The sequence below is a fragment of the Netta rufina genome, assembly GCF_964035555.1.
Source record: "Netta rufina genome assembly, chromosome: 15".
In the NCBI taxonomy this organism is placed as follows: Eukaryota; Metazoa; Chordata; class Aves; order Anseriformes; family Anatidae; genus Netta; species Netta rufina.
In genome coordinates this window covers 7,127,838-7,148,641 of record NC_140138.1, presented here as the reverse complement: position 1 = coordinate 7,148,641, position 20,804 = coordinate 7,127,838, and the positions used below count along the sequence as shown (strand labels likewise).

Here is a 20,804-nt window from a genome sequence, read left to right as displayed (position 1 = left end):
TCTGTTGTCACCAGCTGGTCCTCTACCATGCTCACAGCCTGCCCGGACCAACACAGCCACGCAGGAGGCATGGGGCATCCCAGCACCCTGCCTGCGGTGAGGGTGCTGCCATCCTGGGTGCTGTCCCTGCCATGGGGCTGCCCCAGCTGCTTCCCACGCGCATGTCCCCATCCCTGCATCCAGCACCGACTGACAAGGGCCACCCGCCTTGGGGCACCCAGCCCCACCGCTCCACCCCAAAGTGCCTCTTCCACCAGCCACACCACTGGGGCCGTGTCCTGCCACCTCAAAATACTCAAAAACCCACCCTGGGACTCATAACTGAGCCCCACAGCTGCCTTGGGGGCTGCAGGGGAGCACAAGGTTGGAGACAGGGGGCCCGGAGCTGTGGGGGGGGCTCAGCAGCGCCCGGCACCACAGGACCCCTGCAAAGGCTCCAGGCAGGAGGTTTGGCCCATCACGGCCGCAGCGCCTGTTTGCACAGGCATGGCCCGATAAGCAGTGTGTTCTTCAGAAGATCCCTACTCCAGGAGTCAAAATAGCATGAAATTTAATTTTACGCCTATTTGACAAAGCTTGATTTCGCCTCCAATCAGCAGGGAGATAAGAGCCCTCGGTACAAGTGTGCAGGCAGTTTGGCAGCTGGGGCTGCCGATTTAATAGGTGAATCTACAGGAACAACACTTGAAAATCCCCTGGCTAGTGAACCATTAAGGTGAGCCCTGCCTTCCGTCCCCGCGTCCCTCCCCGCGCCGCTCTCCCGTTGCTGGGTGCTAAAGCAAACCCCAGCTCTGTTTACCGAGTCTACTATTACAATACAGCTACCAAATATTTGCCAGCCGTCAGCTCGCTGCTCCGCTATAAATACTTCAGGCCCAGGTGGAGGGACAGCGAGGGGGAGCGGCGCGGGAGCCTATGCATGGCCGGGCAGCAGCACCAAGGTGAGTGCCGAGCTGAGCCGAGGCAGCGGAGGAGCTGCGGCCCCGGGCGATGCCCTCCTGCACCGGGGCAGTTCTCCAGCCTCGGGTGGCACCGGGGAGGCCCCACAGAGGGGACTGGCCCCATGGAGGGGACTGGAAGCCCCACGGAGGGGACAGGGTGCAGAGGGATGCACAGGGGCAGCAGCAATGTTGTCCCAGTCTTGGCCAGGAGGCATCAGGATTTGTCCCCAGAGACACTGCTGCCCCCAAAGCCTCTCGGAGCCGGGTGATGGCACTCCCAGGCATGTGGCTGAGAATGCCCCGCAGCGAGCCTGGGCTGGGGACCCCGGGGAACAGATCTGTGAACACAGAGGGGTCCTCGCGCAGCTCAGCAAGACCCAGCTGTGGTCAGAGACAGCCAGGGCGGTGCGGGGAGGTTTGCCCTGCCGCAGGGAATCCTGCGGGACCATTGCATGGGCAGGGGGCTCAGCACCCCAGGTGTGCACCCCATGGTGGCAGGGTGCCGTGCCCAGGGCCTCATCCAGCTCCACACACAGCTCTGGGGTGACACCCTGCTGCCTCACACCTTTTGGGGGGATGTAAACCCTGCTCTCTGGCTTGGGGGGTGTCTGTGCTTCCCCACATCCTATGGATAGCAGGGACAACCCTGCTGCCCCGCATCCCAGGGCTCGGGGGGATGTTTTCAGTTGCCCCCTGTCCCACGGATGGGGGGTACAGCCCCGCTGCCCCACCACTGCCCCACGCAGCACCCCCCTGCTGCCACCTTGGGGCCAAACGCTGCTGTGGGGCACCGGGACGGGGACACCCCAGGGTGCTGCCACGCCACCCTCACCCCACTGTCCCTGCCCCGCAGGGTGAGTCCAGGCCCCGGGCTGCCCCTGCGCCCTGACATGGCTGCGGGCGTCATCCGGCCCCTGGCCGGGCTGCGGCTGCCCTCGCCCTTCCCACACGGCCTGCTGCTGCCCGCACGCCCCGAACCTGACTTCCCCGACCTCTCTGAGGAGGAGGAAGAGGATGACGAAGAGGAGGAGGAAGAGGAGGATGAAGAGGAGGCAGCAGAGGACAGCACCAGCTGCAGGGGGCTGGAGCTGGCCGGCCCAAACGCTGCTGAGGCCACCCTGAGGCTCCTCCGGTTTTCGGAGCTCATCAGTGGTGACATCCAGCGCTACTTCGGACGGCGGGGCCAGGAGGAGCCCGCTGGGGGCCGTGGCACACCCGAGGACTGCAGCTCACCCCGGTGCACCGCCCGCGAGCCGGGCACCGCCAGCCTGCCCCAGCCCGAGGCAGTGATGGCCCGGGGGGGCTCTGGGGCCACGCAGAGGCTGGGGCCGCTGGCCGAGCTCTTTGAGTACGGCGTGCACCGGTGCCTGCCGCCCCGGGCAGCCGGGGGCAAGACGCAGCGGCTGGAGAGGAAATACGGCCACATCACCCCCATGCACAGGAGGAAGCTGCCGCCTTCCTTCTGGAAGGAGCCTGGCCCCGGCCCCGCCAGCCTCCTCCACGCCAGCACCCCCGATTTCAGCGACCTCCTGGCCAACTGGACGGTGGAGCCGGGGCCGGAGCTGCCGGGTGCTGGGCGGGAGCTGCTTCCCGAGGCAGGCCGCCTGGGGCTGGATGCTGAGCCCTTTGTGGGGCTCTGAGCCCACCAGAGGGGACCCTGGCCCCGCCACGTGCCACCCAGTTAATGATCAAACCGCGGCCCCGCTGCCAGCGCTGGGGCAGCTGGAGCTGGGACGAGTGAATAAATGACTCCCGCTAGGCACGAGTGCGCACGGTGTCCTTTGCCACCCGCCGCTGCGACGGGGGCAGCCCTGCCGCTGGTGACAAAGGGCTCTGCGCCCCTCCAGGAGCAGCAGGAGGAGGGAAGCGGGATGGCTGGAGGAACCAGCAGCCCGTGTTTGCTCTGCGGGCCCGACTCCGTGGATCCCGTCCCCTTATCTCAGCTGCGCCGGGGCAAAGGGCAGCGCAGGGCCTCATAAAGCACCCGGCTGCCATCCAGGGACCCCGCTGCCTGCCCAGGGAGCAGGGACCTGCCACCACCACCCCGCTGGGTGTCAGACCCAGAGGGAGGACAGGGCGGCACCACGGCACAGCCAGCCCTTCCCTGAGGCCTCCTGGCTGCCGCCGGAGCCCAGCGCTGTTACCAGGGCCCAGCAGAGGCATCCCCGGCTTTGTGGTGGCTCTTTGTCAGGCTTGAAAAGGAAAAGCACCCAGGAAGGGGCAACCTTGAACAGCCCAGGCCTGCCAGGGACCTCCAGCTCCCAGCACTCCCCCTCATAGGGCACCCCCCAGCACCAAGCCCAGGGCCTCAGCTCCCCAGGGCTCCCCTGAGCCCAGGCAGCGGGGCCAAGGAAGGAGGGAAGCAAGAGCCAGGCAGCACCACGTAAAAGTACAAACAGGGTTTATTTCAGCACAGAAGTAGCCCGCAGTAGAAAGCCCCTAGAGGCCAGGTTCTCCCTGCCCAGCTCCCCCCCCAGAACACAGTGCAGAGCACTCGCACCCCAGGGGTGCGGTGCACGGAGCAGGGCCAAGGCCAGCACACGGGGTAATGAGGGCAGGGGAAGATAAAGGAGTTGGAGCTTCGAGGGCAAGGAACCGTGAGGGCTGGAGCACTCCTCACCACCCAGGGAGCTGCAGGCTCGGCTCTGTCCCTGTGGCTGGATGTGGTGGCTGGTTTCAGGGGGCAGCAGCTAAGGCCAGCAGGACCCAGGCTGCTGCAAAGGTCTGGACCAGGGTGCAGAAAGTAAAGGAATGAAGCTGGGGTCGCTTTCAACCCAGTATCACTGCAGGGGAGATGCAGCAGCACTGAGGAGACCGAGGGGAGGGCTGGAGGCACAGGGGAACACACTAGGGTCACGTTCCAGGACTACCACCCGAGGGAAGCCCTCCCCTTCTTATCCCCTCCAAGCCACGAGGAAGGGCCACGCCGTGCCCTCACCCCACAGGCTTAGGGGCACAGCAGTCAAGGGAGCCAAGAAAGAGCAAGAGACAGCAGCTGCTGAACCATGGGAGCCCTTTTATTGCACAGGGGGCAGGGCAGGGATCCCCTCTGGCCAAAGTAACAGACACAGGGCTCAGCCCAAGCCAGCCAGCAGCAGCATGGGGAGAGGGGACAGGGCCCTGGGAGCAGGGGAGAGCCCTGCAGCCTCCCATCCCTGCAGAGCCAGACCCAGCCCCACAGGAGGTGGCCAGTCCCGGGATGCCCAGGGCAGCAGCAGGGATAGAGGGCAGGGAGACAGTACCCAGCTCAGCAGGGCACTTTGGCTCCCCAGGCACGCTGCAGCCTTCACACAACCCCCGGTGAGCTTACTCAAAGAGCTAACAGAACCAACAGCATATTTTGATCCCTCAGGGAAGCAGAGGAAAGGGCAAGGAGGAGAGGAGCTGGCAGAGGTGGGAAGGCAGCGACACACGGGAGAGCCGGGGCAGAACAGCTGTGCCAGTGCTCCAGGCACCACGCTACCTCCAGGAGCCAGCCCAGTCCTCCCCCTGCCTCTACCAAACGAGGGTCCCAGTCTCAGAGGGGCCAGCGTGCGATCCCGCTGGGCGGCGCTGCCCCACGTCACGTCTGTGCCAGCGAGAGCTCCTCCAGCCCTTCCTTCCCCAGCCGGTACCGGGCGAGATCCTTGCGGGTGACCATGCCCACCACCTGCGGGGAAGGGACAGCATCAGGCCCCATGAGCCCGGGGACAACAGCAGCACCCCAACGAGCCCAGTCTGCCCGCACGCAGCGAGTGCCTGGTGGCTGTGGGGACTCACCTCGTTGCGATTGTCCACAACCACCAAGTGCCGCAGGCCCAGGGCCCGGAAAAGCTTGAAGACCCGTGGCAGAGACGCCTCCTGCAAGGCACATCAGGGCCAAATGGGTCACAGAGGCCCCAGCTGGCTCTGGTGCCCCAGTGTGGTCGGTTCCCTGACAGACTGGGGCGCAGAGGGGCCCCCAAATGTTACCTGAGGCACGGTGTAGGGCGAGGGGTTCATGAACTCGCTCAGGTCGATCATGCACTCGCGCTCGTCCTGGGAGACATGGATCGACTGGATGGGGGGGAAGCGGGGGTAGGCATCCCGGAAATCCTTCAGCTTCAGCCGCCGCTGCACCAGGCTCAGGTTGGCCCTCTCCACAAAAACCTTGGGGGGAGAGAAACCATCAGCGACCACCCCGAGATGCTGACTGGGGCACTGCAGCCCCACAGCCCACACCAGGGCACCAAGGCAGGGTCAGGAGGGAAGAGGAGAGGAGTATGAGGTAGGCAGGAGCAGCTGGTTTCTGACAACAGGGGTGTTTTGTGAGCCCGGTTAGGCACAGCAGGCTGCTGGGCACACCAACGTGCCCACAGGCTGCATGGCAGCCCCAAACAGAGAGCCAAGGGAGATGTCAGGGGTGCTCTGGCAGCAGGGCTCCAGGGCAGCCCACCCAGCCCCTGTGCAGCACCACCCACCTTGTGCTTCAGCAGGACGATGAGCTGGGAGCGCAGGATCAAACCCCGCAGCCCTGCCACCTGCAACAGAGCATTGGGTGTCAAACGAGGCTGGGGACAGGAGGCGGGTGCGAGGGTCCCACACCACGGGCAGCCCTCGCACAGCCGACCCCGGACACATCCCCATCCCCCCCCAGCAGGCACCCAGCCCACCTGGGTGCTGTTGGGGTTGCTCTCCACCACGGGGAAGCCGTTGTGGTTGGAGGAGGTGTCGCTGAGGATGTCCACAACCGTGCCCACCCGCTCGATCCTCCGCAGACAGGTGACAGGAGTGCTCATGACCTCCCTGCGGGGAAGAGTCAGAGGGAAACAATTCAGCGGCAGCACACCCCGAACTCACCCCCCCACGCACACACCTCCCTGCTCCCCCCATAACCTGTGGGGGACGTGGAAGGGGACGTCATGCTGCTGGGAAAGGGGCTGGTGACCATCAGGCACCTGTGACCACAGCAGGTCACCGCCACCCTTCTCGACTGGGGCCAACAGCACGGTCTGAGGGCTGGTGGTGGCCCCCAGCCCACCTACCTGGCCGTGAGGGAGTGGGACGTCACCGGGGCCTCCCAGTGCAAGAAGGGCACGCTCTGCAGCTGGATGTGCATGTCATACAGCCCCTGTAAGGAGAGCCAAGCTGTTAGAGGCCTGCTGAGATGCTGAGGGGGTGCAGCCAGGCAGCAGAACCCCTCTGAGAGTCCACAGGCTCTGCAACACCCCCAGTCCTCACTTGGGGCTTCCCCAGCTCGGCAGCACCCCAAATCCTCACCCACAGCCTCTCGCCCAGTCCTGGGCTCCCAGTGAGCACGGCCAGCCCTCACCTCCACGAAGTAGTCGCCCACAATCTTCGCTGTCATCAGCACCAGCATGATGGGGAAGCCGTAGGTAACGTTGCCTGTTGCCTCCATCATGATGACCGTGAGGCTCAGCGTCATCCGCACTATCCCGCCTGTAAGAAGCGCCCAAAAGGACCAGGGACTTAGGGGGGCAGGAGAGAGCACCCAAGGCCCCTCAGTCTCTGAGCAGCACCCCAGGATTCCCACACAGGCACCCTGCGAGGCAGGCAGCACATCCAACCCGCCCAGCAATGCTGCTCGCACTTGGCAGGGCTGTTAGGGAGCTGACCCAGGCTGGGGTTTTAGCAACACCACGCAGGCTTCGCTTCAACTAGAGAAAAAGCTGCGCCAGGGAAGCAAAGACCATTTCCTGCCCTGCCACCTTCACTATGACACGAGCCAGAGATGGCCACAGGTCCCGAATAGGGGCAACTCACCCAGCTGTGCAGCAGCTCCCATCAGGGCGTACTTCCCAGGGTCAGCCCAGATCTGAGAGAGAAAGGCCTCAGTCAGCGGCTGGCTCCAGCTCATCCACAGATAACAAGCAGTGCCCCAGCCCCAAAAACCCCTTCCCAAGGAGCAGGGAGTGCCTGAGGACTTCCGCACAGCCCAGATGTCTGCAGGGTTCCATCAGGACTGAAGAAAGCTCAGAGACAGCTCAGGAAAACATGGAGCAAGGAGTCAATGCTCTCCACACTTCTCCCAGCTGCTGTGCTGGGCTCTCAGCCAGCTCTGCAACCATGCCTGCACATGCAGCTGGGCCAGCAGCAAGAGGAGAGCAGGGTGCCACATCCACCCCAGACCCCCTTCCCACCAAACACTCACCGAGCCCTTGGTCAGGTAGGACAGGGAGATCCCAAACAGCCTCCCCCAGGCAGCGCCGATCAGCAGGGAAGGGATGAAGACCCCCGCGGACACCGTGAGGCCATACGTCCAGCAGGCCAGGAAGAAATACATCAGGGTGAACATCCCCAGCGTCATGGGGTTGTAGGAACCTGGGGTGGGGAGAAAAGAGTTGGTGCTGGTTCCACAGCCAGGGGAGAACAGACAGCAGCAGCCCCTGAGGCTCACTGCCTGCAGACAAAGCCCCTCTTGGGTGCACCTTCCTCCAGATTTTCCCCCCAGCATCCTCCCTGTCAGCACAAGCCTTTCAATCTGGCTCTCCGGGTTGTTTCTACCTCTGTCAAGCATCCTGCTAGTGCCATCCAAAGCTCTCCCACCCCACTGAGTCCAACACATTCATTACCCCAATCTCGTGGCTCACGATGACCCAGCCCCTTTCAGCCCTGCATTTCTCAGCTTCCTGCGAGGAAAAATGATGATGAACTCTGCAAAGTCCCAAGGGACTGCCAGCACTGGAGGAGGAGGTCAGGAGGACGGAGGTGCTACAGTCGGTATGGGGATCAGCTCAGCAGAGCAGGTCCTACAAACACGCTCCCTGTCCCGCAGCCCCCGTGGTGCAGGGCATGCCTTCATGCTGTCCCCCAGCACAGCAAGACACTGTCATCCCCAGGACTCAGCCTATTACAATTTTTAGGACTGATGAGCAGGCTCAGTCTAGTTTGAATCCATATTTTGCAACCTCTCTCCTTTACAGAGGTCAATGGACCAAAGGAAGGGCCCAGCGCTGCAGGGAGCAGCCCTGAGACATGGGACACCCATCCCTGTGCTAAGCACTGAGCTGCACACCCCAAACCAAGGGTCTAAAAACTCAGAGCAGCAGGCCCTGGGGGAAGAGAGCATGTCATTGTTATATGGGGTCCAAGGGAAATTGGAGCTGGGATCTGAAAGCCAAATTTAATTTCTCGAGCAAATCCAAGCTGCAGAAATCCACCTCCACAACCTACCCAGAAGGTAAAGTCATTCAGGGGCAAAAGGCCCTGCTAAGTAAGAAAACAGCCTGGGGTATTTCCAGGACAGACTCCAGAGAAGAAGCAAGGCTCAGACCTGCTCCCACGCTGCTGGGAGGTGCCAGCTTGCAGGCACACACAGACAGAGCTGAGCCTTTGCCCGCCAGCTGCCCCAGGACCACAGCCCTTTGGCCACGCTGCTGGGTGCCTCTACACACAGCAGGCACTGCCGGGCCCATTCTCCCCGAGCTCCCCCAAAAGGCTTTTGGCCAGCCTCAGCCGTGGTGCAGCAGCAGCAGGTTTTTGGATGCACCCAGGCTCACATCGCCCCTCCTGTGCACCCAGCTGGCCACCAGCAGCACAGCCCCTCACTCCCTGCTGCCCTACACAGCACTTGGCCAGATCCCATTGTGCCTTCCTTGGCCGTGCTGACAGCCCCTGCCTCATCCCACAAGCAAGGAGGGAACAGATCAGCCACCAAGCACAAACCCTGCCCCACTCTGCTTGTATTTGAGGAAGCACTCGCTGGGCAGGCAGACCTGGAGGGTCGTGGAAGAGGTTGACAACGCTCTTCTCAGGTGTGTTGAAGAAGGCAGTGGCCATAGAGTTGTACTCTCCATCAGCACAGAAAAGCTAAGCAGGGGAAGGAAAAAAAACAAGTTAGAAGTGGCAGATATGGGCTGCCCTGGGGCAGCAAGGACTGCAGGGCTTTGGCTGGCTGAGTAGCCCAGGGCAGACCTGGGGACATGGGGCACCCCTGCTGAGCTGAGGGCAGGGCACTGCCATACAGGAGGAGAACGGAACGAAATCAGAATGAGGGAGATGCTTCTCCAGGATCTCTGGCCTGGCAGCTTCACACGTTTCTGTGCAGCCCAAAGGAAAGTGCCCAAACCATGAGCAAAGGGCTCCCACAACCACGCTGCTTTCCGCATGCCCTCACCACCACTTCACAGCTTCAGCCAGGCCCCGCTGCCACCTGGCTGGTGACAGCCTGCCAGCCAGTGGCTTCACCTCTGTCCCTGCCAAGCCAGGACTCGGATGAAAAAGCAGCCAGCTGCTTTTATTTCCAGAGCTTTGGGTCAGGCTGGCCAGCAGAAACACCCCCTGATTGCTGCACAGGGGCCTCCAGCTCCACCCGGAGCAGAAGGCGCTGACTGCAGGGGAACCAGCAAAGCCTAGAAGGATTTTTGTTCCCCTGCTCTGCCCCAGCCTCCGCCGAGGCTCAGATCTGCCCCCAGCACCTCCTACCTGCAGGGGGTAGGCCACCGTGCTCCCCTGGATGGGCTGGCAGTCTCGAGAGCAGTAAATCATGACAAACCCCACAGCCGCCGTCACCGCTGCGACCAGCATGGCCTCAATCACCTGGAGGCAGGGCCGGTGGATGTACCTGCGAAGGAAGCACATCACACAGGGTTTAGCAGCTCTCCCATTGCTCTCAGGAGCACCTTACAGATGGGTGTGCACATTGGTGCCTTTCTGGGCCCTCAGGTCACCAGAGAGAAGCACAGCAGGGGCAGAGCAAAGGCAGGATGCTGGGGGTCAAAGCCTCGGCTGCGGGCAGCAGGAGGCACCTGGCATCTTTGTGCCCAGCTTCCAGCTGCCACCTCTCACATTACACGTTGGGTATGAGGTTACAGCCCAGCTCTGGGTAGGCACACCACTCGCAGGAAGCACAGAAGGTGCCAGCCAACCCATTTCAGTCATCTTTGCCACCCACAGGCTCCTACCTGATCCGGAACATCGTTAACCAGTAATTCAGGGCATTGAACAGGGCCCCCAGGATCCCGCCTGCAAACGCAGAAGAGGGAGGTGTCAGCACGCAGGTTGCACCCTCCCGTGGCTGCCCGAGAGGCCAGAGAAACAGCAAAGCTCAGGGAGACATCGACATCGCAGCCAGTGTGACACACGGCTGCTGCCCCTGCTTGGGGAAAACCACAGGCCCTGAAACCAGAAGCACAGCACTGGCCTAGGGACAGGCCAACAGGCACCCAGGCAGCTGCAGAGCCGGGTGAGCACGCTGGGGAGTGCCTGACGTGCTCCATTTCCCCTTTCTGGAGGGGTAAGGGTGGCTCTCACCACAGCTTGAGAGCCCTGGGCTGCCACACACCAACCCCACCGAGTAACTGCAGGGCGCAGATGGAACGGGCTCGCCTTTGCTACAGGAGTGAGCGAGGGCTGGCCCAGGATCCAGCTCTCAGCCCCATAAACCCCATGAGCAGCCTCTGCTCTAGAGTTAAATGTATTTTCCACTCCCCCAGGAAACAGAATCCTGAAGTTTTTAGGCCCAGACAGAGAGCAGAGGGAATTATTCAGACTAATCGAATTGAAAGAGCAGAACTCTCTTACCAACCACTCCCATAAAGATGAAGATAGGAATTTCCTGGATCGTGTATCCCATTTTCTAAAAACAAGAGCTGGGTTTCAGATCTGCTGACCCTTTTGCAGTGAGTCACCATTTGCTCAGGCAGCACAGCCTGACCAGAGCGGCTCCCGGAGTTCCCCCAGGACATCCCCTGCACACCCCACAGCACCCGGACCCAGCGGGGGCTGCAGAAACACCTCCTGCTCACATCGATGGGTCTGGGATCCTCTGGGATCCAGCCAAACCCGAGCCTGCCTCAGTCCCCAGGCAATGTGTGAAGGCATACTGGTGTCCCCAACCCCCCCACGCTGCTCCTAACACCCCAGCAGAGCCCCATGCAGAAGAGTATCCGCGCCGTACCTCGTTATCAAACCTGCCGAAATTGATGAGCCCGGGGCTGGAGAGATCCCAAGCATTGCCGTGGTAAACGCTCAGCACAGAGTTCAGAGTGAAGGTTGAGATCATGGAGGCAAAGAACTAGGAAGAGATGCAGCCCAGAGTCACTGCTGGACACAGCCAGCCTTGCTCCCTCTGCGCTACCCCAAATAACCCCGAGCTCTTGGCTGGGGCTTGGTGCCCGCCGTGTGCTGGAGACAAGCGGCCACGCTCCCCATGGGAGCGCTGAGGGGATGGTGGAGAGGGCTCCAGACACAGCTGCAGCTGGCTCAGGCCCCTGGAGGCCCAGAGGCAGGACCCAGGAGCTGCTGCTGGGCATGGGGGGACCCCAGCGTGCCAGGGGCTGCGCACAGACCCGGAGCTGGCAGCTCTGGAGTTCCTGCTTCTGCTTTCCAGCACTTACGATTCTCCACGTCAGGAACTGGTTCCAGAAGGAAGCCCCTTCCTCCAAGCTGAAGAGGACGCCCCCTGCAAGGGCAAGACAAACAAACATCTTCACAAGGGGCACGGAGCACAGACCCTTGCCTAGCAGCAGCAGCTGAGGCAGCCAAACCCACCCAGCCCACAACTGAAAAGCTCCAGCGAAGGGACCAGCCAAGCCCACCAAGGCACCGATGAGGTACTGCTTGCAGCAAAACCCCTTCACTGTCCTCCCCCACCTCAAGGAGGCAATATTTAACATCAGATAACCAGCTCCTCTCTTTCCATGACCTGCAGGGCAGGGCAGGGCAGGACAGCTTGGAGGGAGGCCAGGCACTTTTGGGGAAGGTTTGGGGCATTACTAACTTTTGGGGAAGCTTTTGTTTTTTTCCTCTTCTCAGTCCTGGAGCTGGTAGAGGATGGCAGCACACCGGTTTTTTAGTTGCTCACACGTCCCCACCACACCTCACCTACCCTGCAGGCTTCCAGGCAAGTGTTTAAGCCTGGAGGTTAACGCTGGGCTCTCCCAGCCCAGGCTCCTGCAGTGTCCTAGGTCCCCGCAGCCGCCCCCTCACAGCCAGGAGCAACCTCCTGGTAAGCCGTGCGTGCAGGCGCTGCTCAGCATCAGAACCGGGACACGTACCCACAGGGGCACCAAACGCGGCCGAGACACCAGCAGCAGCTCCAGCCGAGACAAAGTCCCTCTTCTCTGTGTCTCTGCGGAAGTACTCGAAGATCTGGAATACCCAAACGAAGGCAGGTTCAGGGCTGGCCAAAGGCTCAGGAGGAGACACGGGGAGCGCCACGTGTGACCTCTTGCCACCAACACAACCCCAAGGAACTGTCCACTTTGGGCACCCCTAGGGGTGCAGGGAGGGATTCACGCAGCACTGGCTGGAGGCCACAGCTCCCTGCCTCCCTCCAGATGCCTTCCCCGAGGCACACAGAGCTCCGGCAACCCAGAGCCAGGCTGGGGCTGGGCTCTGGCACCAGGGAGGTCTTGGCTCACCAGGGAGAGGTGCTGCTGGATCACAGACTCATAAAGGTTGGGAAAGGCCTCCGAGATCATCTGATTCAACCATCCCCGCACCACCACTATCACCCACTAAACCATGTCCCCAAGCACCACGTCCAACCTTTCCTTGAACACCCCCAGGGACAGTGACTCCACCACCTCCCTGGGCAACCCGTCCCAGTGCCTGACCACTCTAAGAAGAAATTTCTCCTAATTTCCAACCTGATTTTTTACTAATTTCCAACCTGCATGAATGATGCCACGCAACTAACATTAGCATCCCAGTAATTTGCATAAGATTAATTTAGGACCAGCACATTCACAGACAATTATTCCTGTGATGGTACAATGAGAAATATTAATGTGCATGTAGGATGTTTTCTGCATCTCATGGTAACACATAGAAAAATTCGTATCAGGCCAACTTTCTTATGAAAGCTGTGTAAGATTTACGTTGCTCACCTTATGCTGGCAGTGCAAGGAGAGTTTTCCTCCTGCACCCAATGGGGATGGGAGCAGAGGGAACAGAGATGTGCCCCCTCCTGCCTTTTGATGCTCACAATGGCATCTTTCAAGGGTCCAAGCCTCAGCAGGGAAGGAAGCAAAGGCCCTTTGCTGGAGCTCAAAGTGCACACAAGGCTACACAACACTCATCTCCTGGCTGGGGAGGTCTGATAGGGACGGCCAGGGAACATGCCCAGAGCCCCTGCAGCACAGCCCCTCAGCCCTGAGCACCAACCTTGAAGTCTCGCTTCAAAGACGTGGATCTGCCCTGGGAGATGCCAGCAGCAATCACCGCTCCAGAGTGAATCATGGGTCCTTCCTGCGGGCAGGACAGCAGGGTCAGGCAGGGGAAGGAAGAACCCGTGGAGCTGCGGGAAGCTGGGGAAGGCTGCCTGCTTCCCCTCAGGTCACCGCCCTGAAGGAGCTGGACACCAGCACCCAGCATCACGCTCTGCCTGTACCAGCTCCATCTCCAACTCTAGCCCAGGAGAATTTCCCTCTGGCAGATGCAGACCTTGCTGTTTCCCCCCAGATCCTCATTCTGAGTGGTTCCTGTCCCCACCAGCTCCCCTCCAGCAGAAGGGGCAGGCCACAAGGCCCCAAGGGGGCACCTGCACCCTGCATCCAACACCCCTGGGGACAGACACAGCCGTGTTCTTGGTGGCCCCACACATCCTGGGGCTGGCACTGGACGCCCTCTGCTGCTCCCCAGGCCGTGCCACGGCCACCTTGGCCAACAGACCAGGGAGTGAGAGTGGGAAGTCACCGTGGGGCCAGCAGCGCCAGGCCACCCCACAGCGGGTAACAGCGCGCCCGGGAGCGCCCCGTGCACATCACCTTCCCAACAGCCAGGCCGCCGACCACCGAGAGGATGACCCCGCAGACTTTGATCACCAGGGTCTGCAAAACAGAGCAGAGGGCACAGCGCATCACGAGGGGGCTCTGCTGCACCACGGGGAGCCCAGGCAGGCTCTGCCACAGCACCCGCGGAGAGCGCCCTGCGGCACGAGGGCACCACCCGCTCGGTCCAGCCCAGCGCACGCAGCGGGTGCTCATCCCACGAGCTCATCCCACGAGCTCATCCCACGAGCTCATCCCACGAGCTCATCCCACGAGCTCATCCCACGAGCTCCCGCTTACCTTGAGGCGGACAACATGCGGGATCTTCACGCCGTTGAGGTAGCATTTGATCTGGGGAATGCCGCTGCCAGCTGCCACGGGCTGTGGGGAACGGGGAAGGTGTTTGTGGCTGACACGGACAGGGCAGGGACTGGGAGTGCATCGGTCACTTATCCCTGTCCCTAAAGCGCAGGGCACGCCAGCACATCCTTGGGAAGGCCCAAAGGCAAGGCCAAAGCTTGCCGACAGGCTCTGGAGGTGGGCTTGCACCCACTGCACCTCCACAGACACACAGCCCCTGAGGGACTCGAGGTCCCCCCCAGCACGGCGCCGTGCTGAGAGGCCCGGTGCTGCAGGAGGCTCTCACCTGGTGGCCAGGGAGAGCTTCACAGGAGCGAGGGCAAAGCAACAAGGAAGGCGCTGGTGACTCAGAGAGGCTCGCAGGGAGCCATCGCCCCCCTCCCAGCCACAGCCTGCCCCCAGAGGTCAGCAGCCAGTTTCTGGGCTGTCCTCTGGTGTCTCTGAGGCACCTGGCCAGCCTGCTCGCTGCCGATGCTCACGTACACACGGAGCAAAGAGGCTGAGCCAGGCCCGAGGCTTGCACGAACTGACAGGAGAGCAAGAGCCGAGCCTGCTTCTGAGGCTGGAGCACACCCTGCTGCCACCTCCTTTGCCCCAAGCTGCTGGGGCTGCAGACGACGGGCAGCGTGCCCTGACCGTCTGACAAGAGGAGAAACCTCAGCACACCGACAGAGCCGCACTGCCAAGAGCCAGTTCAGCAGAAACATCTGATGTTACAGAAGCACCCCCAGGCAGGCGGCCTCCAAGCCCTCACCTCTATGAAAGCGACAATGACGGAGCCCACCATCACCACGCTGGCGTTCAGGGTGGCCCAGAGCAAGAGGGAGAACGACAGGCCCCCCTTCTCCGTGAACTTGTCGATGTCTGAGGCAGAGGATCAAGGAAAGGCCAGTGCCAGCTCAGTAACGTGCCCCCCACCACAATGAGGGGTCGCCAGGGAGCTCCTTGAGCTGCAGGTCCTGCAGGCAGCACGGCCTCCTCCGTTAGCACAGCTCAGCACCACGGGCAGCAGGACCATTCCCACCCAGCCCCTGGGAGGAATTGCAGCCCTCCGCCCCCCTGACGGCCCCCAGGAGCCTCACGTCTCCGTGTGAGGATACTGTCCTTCACCACTCGGTACTTCAGCCCGGCCAGGTTCTCCACCACGATGTCGATGAAGCAGGCGACGAGGCCGGTCAGGATGCCGATCATGGCACAGATGACCCAGCGCTTGATCTCCACCGTCCGGAAGGCCTGGCGGACAGACAAACAGCCATCAGCCCCCGAGAGCATCACGGGGGGCTCCCAGCCCACCTTTCCTGATGCAGGCCGAAGCTGCAGGCCGCGGAGAGCTGCCCAGGGAGAATCGACACAGGCAGGCACAGAACTGCAGAGCCCAGCCGCAGCTGACTTGTTTCAAGCCATCCCCCAGTGCCCTCACCCCTCCAAGGGATCCCTGGACAGAAAATGCGTTTTTCCAGCTTGCCCACCTCCATCAGGCCTCTCAGCAGACTCTCCTGTTGTTTCCTGCTGCAGCACTGACTCCCAAAGCCCCCAGGACGAGGCTTTCCCTACGCAGATGCTGCAGGCATCCCTCTGCTCTGCCTCCCTCCCAGCAATGCCACCACGGCTCCTGTTAGAGCTGGAACCCACCACGCTGGATTCCTGGGGATCTGGCCGCCCTGCTCCAAGGTCTCCACAAGCTGGTTGATGCCCGTAACAAACCCACCGTGGCCCGAGATGCCTTTTAACCCCCTGCACTGAGAAGCAGGCAGCGGGTGATGGCTTCCCCGCGCCCCCTCACAGCAGGGCTGTCAGCCTGCAGGAGCAGCAGGCAGCCACAGCACGGCGAGACTCACCGCGTGGTTAATCCTCCTCTCCTCCTCCAGGAACAGCTGGTTTTCGCTGTTGTCATAGTCCAGGCTCTAGTTCAGAAGAGGGAGATGCTGGTTAGTGCCAAAGGGGGCTTGTAACATAGACGCAGCGTGACTTTTTGCTTGGGCAGATAACAACAGGATAAGGGGCAGATGAGGGAGGAACAGGAGCCCACATACCTCGTACTTGAGCGACAGGAGCTTCTCGTTGTGGGGGATCTCGTTGGGGTACGGCCGAGGCAGCTCCGTCTCCTGCAGGACACAACGCACAGGTCGGTGGGGCCGGGCAGGGACCTGCTCGCTCCTGGGGCTGCCTGACACCGAGTGCCCGTGCCACCCCGCTGCTGTGGGGCTGATTTTACTGCCCCACAGCTCAGGAGAAGCCCAAGGGAGGCTGTCCAGGAGGCTGGGACCTGGGGTGACTCCACCAGGCAGTGCGTGGGGCAGATTTAAACTGATTCAAAGAGACTTTTGTGCCTGGAGCCCTGGCCGCCTCCTTGGTCCCAGGCAGGACATCTGCCCAGGGGCAGCAGGGAGCAAGCAGGCAGAGATTTGGCACAGCCAGCAGCGACCTGCTGTTCTAACACAGCGTCCCCGTGCTCCCAGCAGAAGGCAACGTTTCACCTCGGCAGGAAATTCCTTTGGCCTAAAGCAAGGGGCTATTTCAAGCAGACCTCGGGTTTGGGGCAGAAATCAAGTTCTGCTTCACAAACACCTTCAATCACGCAGGCTTCTCCTGGCTGTGATTTTAGGGCATTCACCACGGCTGCAGGAGGGGCCCCCCCAGCATCACATGCCCTTTTCCTGGCCCTGAGTTACAGACACAGACAAAGCCGGCCCAGCCTTTTCTCCAAAGCTCTGAATGAAGACACATTTTGAAGAATTCCGTAAGAAATATTTAACAGAATTCCTTCCACTCGCATTTCATGAAGCTCAACTGGGGCAGCAGAACCTGGGGAGATTCTCCAGGTGGGTGGCTGAAACCTGAGTTTGCACAAGGTGCCTGCTGCCAGCCCCGGCCCTGGGAAGGAGCACAGCTGAGATCCCTCCCTGGTGGCTGTCACAGCACAGGTCCCCTCCCTTCCCTGCGTGCTGACTCAAGGCTGCTTCTCCTGCCCGCTGCCTGAGCCGGGCAGGAGCTCACATGACAAGGGAGAAATCCTCCCCACCCCACTCGGTTCTGCATTTGCCCTTGTCCTGTTCCAGAGAAAGGACAAGGAAGGAGGGAGACCGAGCCAGCCTGAGCTCAGGACACAGAAACATCTTCAGCAGCACTTGGTGCCACCAGGGGAAGGCGACCAGGGGTCTGCTGTTACTGACACTGCTGCCCCGGGAGCATCCCCTCGGGTTATTCGCAGCGGGGAGCCCAGCAGCACGCCCTGTCTGTGCCACTCACCAGCTCACGGACGTCCTCGTTGAGATCCACATTGCTCAGCTGGCCAGTGCGCAGCAGGGAGGAAGGAGTGAACTGCAAAGAGAAGGGGAAACGGGGTCAGCTCCCAAACACACCACGACCACCGGCTCAGCGAGTCCCAGCTCTCCCACCTCACGCCAACCTCCTGGCTGCCCACGGCCACAGCCCCCCGAGGGGCAGCACCCACAAAATGCTGCTCGCAGGGGACACGGCAGGCAGGTGGCTGCCCCCCAGCGCAGACACAGGCCGGTCACTCCTCACCTTCCAGCCTCACTCCTCGCCTTCCCCAGAACACGATTCCCCCACACCAGAGGAGCGGGGCTGCCCGCGGGCAGTCTGAGCAGCTGCCCTCCAGCCCAGGCTGGGTCCTGCCCTCCACAACCTCCTGCTGCCTCCACGCCCGGCATCCCCCCGCGTTCCCAGGCATTAATTTCCCCCCTAAACCCTTGGCGTGCCCAGGGCCCAGCTTGGCGCACGCAGGAGGAAGCAGCACGGCGCTCTGCAGCCAGGGCCCAGGACGGTGCCGGGAAGGAGCAGGCGCTGGCAGCGGGAAGGCAGGGGCAGGTTCTCCTTTCTCAGGCTCGTCACCAGCAGCACAATTGCATAACGCAGGAGCCCGGGGGCTGGTTTGGGCAACTCGCATCTCCTGGCCAACGCAGGCGAGGGCTGTGGCTGAGCCTGCGGCTGGGCAGCGCCACGAGGAGCCCACCAGGAGCAGGTACCACCAGCACCCCCACCACTGGGAAACACATGAGGGTGCAAGCAGCACGGCCACTAAGAACAGCCCAAAGCCCTCGTCCCTCCACCAGCCCTGTCCACAAACAGCCTTGCTGACAGTCTGGGGAATAAACGAGCCACAGCAAGCAACAGGGGGCTCCCAGCACGTCCGGCAAGCTGGCGGATCCCAGACCGAGCCCCTCCTGCTTTAATCCCCCCGATCCTGCCTGGAACGCGCAGGCCAGAGCAGCCGGGAGCCGTGCACGTCACCGCAGATGAAGAATATCCCTTTGTGTCGGCAGCCTGACCTATTTCCCACTTCTCCCAGCTCCCCGTTCCTATTTACTCCCTGGCCTGCAGTTGGGTTTTGCCCCCGCTTCTCAAACTCGCCCCATGAGCCAGGCACTCGCCAAGCTGTCACCTCCCAGGGGACACACGGGAGCAGTGGGAGCTCAGGGTCACACGCCAGAAGCAGAAGCGAGTTGTTTCAGTGCCCAGCTGCTCTGGTGGCACAGAGGTCCTGGCCAGGACCCCACTGCCCTGAGAACAGGGCAAAGACCCGGTCCCCACCCCAAATCTCCAGCAGGGTGAAAGCAGACACCTTCCAGGGCAGCCTCCCTCCACCTGGCTTCAGAGCACACAGGTTTGGGGATACCATTAGACCTGGACAGGAACAGGGAACCGAGCTGGGAGCCACCGCTTGTGTCACGGTCCCTGCTCACGCCTGGAGGACAGGAAAAAGCTCCCTCCGTCAGCACCCACCTCCCACAGAAGGGGCAGGGAGGGATTTAGATCACCAGGGGCACAGCCAGTTATTTGTGCTCGGCCCAAAGCACCGCTCAGCGCGCAGCCAGCCCCACTCCTGAGCGCTCCCCGAAGGCCGGCTGCTGCTCCCGGCTGCGTGTGATGCTGGCGTGACTGCAGAGCAATTATTTCCACACAACAGCACGCGCTGCTCGTGAAGCCCGGCGGCTGCGGACGGCCCAGCAGCTCCCCTGCCCCAAGCCCCCCAAGGAAACCCCCTGCAAGAGCTGCCCCCCGACAGCGGGGGACGAACGACGGCGTCACCCAGCCCTCGGCAGCCCCGTTTGGGTGCCAGAGGAAATTCCAAACTCGTTTTGAGCTGCGCAGGGAGGTGGCCAGAGAAGCGACCTGGTGAGGTTCCGGAGGAGACGGAGCCAGACGTTCCCCAAAGCTCTGCACCAACGGGTCGTGAGGCAGCAAACCGGTTATAGGAAGGGCTGTGCTGCCCATGCGGAGCCAGCGAGGTCGCTCCCTGCAGGGAATCAGCTGGGACCCAAGCCACTGGGAGGCCCCGAGGAGGGGATGAAGGCTCACACAGCTCCACAGCCATGCCCAGCCCCCTTTCCAGCCAGCTGGCAAGCCCCAAAAGAGACAGATTCAGGCCACATCCCTGCGGCACCCCTTCTACGACCACGGGCACGTTCGTCCAGGCAAACAGCCCTTCCTAACCTCCCACCCAGCAGTCAGAACCAAAGAGCTGCGCTTCCTCCTGTCACTAAGCTCGCTTTCATTTCCATCAAAGGAACACGTGAGAAAGAGAAGAAACTGCACTGGTGCCACTTCTGCTGCACTGCCACGCCGCCAGGTGAAGCCTCCCGTGGGCTGAGCAGCTCCCACCCTCTCTCCCACCCTCTGCCGAAGCTGCCCTGTCCTGCCCTGGCTTCCCAGCCTGGTGCCGCGGAGCTGTCACACGTGGCTGCGCTCCTCCTGGTGTCAGCTGGCCACGGAGAACCGCAGGGACACGGTGACACTTCCCACATCCCGCTCCTCCAGGGGGATTGCTGTGCTTGGAGCCGTTCAGAGCTCAGCGCCACTGCCAGGAGCAGCGGTGTCTGTCCTGCTGTCTGTCGGTCCCACCACGTACCCGGAGTCACAGTGAAGCACAGCAGCGGGGCCAGGTTTGGGGGCTCAGAAATTTCCCCCAAAACCCCATCCATCCTCGCCGAGCCTTATTTTGAGGAGCTCCCAGCCTGCACAGCTCACCAGATTTTTACAGCCGGGAGGTGCTGGGCAGGCCTGGGCTCTACTTGGTGCTCAGCCCAGCGCCCCAGCTCCTCCCAGCCCGCTGAGCCCCGGGCCTGCAGAGCGCAGCAGAACCCAACAGCCCCCGCGCTTCCCCTAATTGCCCTAAAATCACCCTAATGAGCCCACTGCTCCGAGCTGCCCAGCAGCGGGGCAGTGCAGGATCACCCCACCCGTGCTAACGGCTGCCGGGAAGCCCCGGGATCGCCTCCAGCGGCTGCCCGCACCCCCGGGGGCTCACACCGGGGACCCTCCCTGGCGACCCCAACCCCGGAGCGAGCCACGGCTCCCGGTAACCGGGAGGTGGGGGTGGGAGGGGGAACGGCCCAGCCTGAGCCACAGCCCCGGCGCCTCGGACCCTGCCGCGGCTCCCCCCGGGGCTGGCAGCCCCCGCTCGGCTCCAGCTCCAGCCCCAGCCCCGGGCACCGCCCGCAGAGCCCCGGGGAGCCCCCGGGGGCGCCCCCCGGCCCCACCTGCCGCGCGCCGTGCCCGGTGCCGTTGAGCAGGGGGGTGCTCTCCCCCGCGGGGCCGTCCCCGTTCCCGTCCTCGTCGTCGTCGTCGCGGGGGTCGCGGCCGGACCACGACACCTTCTTGGCGACGTTGGCCATGGGCGGCGCGGCTCCGCCGCTCCCCGGCTCCCCCGCCGGTCATGTGACCCGCGCCGCCGCCGCCGCCGTCACGTGAGGCCGGCTGCTCTCCCGCGCCCCGTTGCATCGTGGGAGTTGTAGTCCTGTCCCCCCCCCACACACACACACACCCTGATGGCGGGGGGGGATCCCTC

General features: G+C 62.5%; 2 protein-coding genes across 2 annotated transcripts; one reads left to right on the top strand and one right to left on the bottom strand.

The window, feature by feature from the left end:
* Window positions 1-915: 915 nt before the first annotated feature.
* On the top strand, window positions 916-2,581 carry PERCC1 (proline and glutamate rich with coiled coil 1; the record flags this gene model as incomplete). Its single annotated transcript, XM_084295827.1, has 2 exons — window positions 916-941; window positions 1,795-2,581. 2 exons carry the CDS (start codon window positions 916-918, stop codon window positions 2,579-2,581), a joined length of 813 nt encoding a protein of 270 aa, XP_084151953.1.
* Window positions 2,582-4,350: 1,769 nt separating this feature from the next.
* Window positions 4,351-20,663, bottom strand: CLCN7 (chloride voltage-gated channel 7). The gene is made up of 25 exons (XM_084296352.1): window positions 20,497-20,663; window positions 17,243-17,314; window positions 16,027-16,098; window positions 15,832-15,897; window positions 15,094-15,226; window positions 14,748-14,857; window positions 13,934-14,014; window positions 13,631-13,693; window positions 13,029-13,112; window positions 11,918-12,011; window positions 11,258-11,322; window positions 10,819-10,935; window positions 10,443-10,497; window positions 9,824-9,884; window positions 9,345-9,483; window positions 8,636-8,729; window positions 7,072-7,241; window positions 6,684-6,735; window positions 6,232-6,359; window positions 5,945-6,030; window positions 5,573-5,705; window positions 5,381-5,440; window positions 4,893-5,069; window positions 4,701-4,781; window positions 4,351-4,590 (listed from the first exon to the last, which is right to left on the bottom strand). The coding sequence occupies exons 1-25, from the start codon at window positions 20,629-20,631 to the stop codon at window positions 4,504-4,506; spliced, it is 2,415 nt and encodes an 804-aa protein (XP_084152478.1). The 5' UTR covers window positions 20,632-20,663; the 3' UTR covers window positions 4,351-4,503.
* Between the last annotated feature and the right edge of the window lie 141 nt (window positions 20,664-20,804).

Excerpts from the sequence above, each read along its gene's own strand:
- CLCN7 (XM_084296352.1), bottom strand. The coding sequence starts at position 20,631 with ATGGCCAACGTCGCCAAGAAGGTGTCGTGGTCCGGCCGCGACCCCCGC. Across the intron at positions 12,012-13,028 it reads CTTTGAAGCGAGACTTCAAG|ATCTTCGAGTACTTCCGCAG; the intron begins GTTGGTGCTCAG and ends TGGGTATTCCAG. Across the intron at positions 6,736-7,071 it reads CCTACCTGACCAAGGGCTCG|ATCTGGGCTGACCCTGGGAA; the intron begins GTGAGTGTTTGG and ends TTTCTCTCTCAG.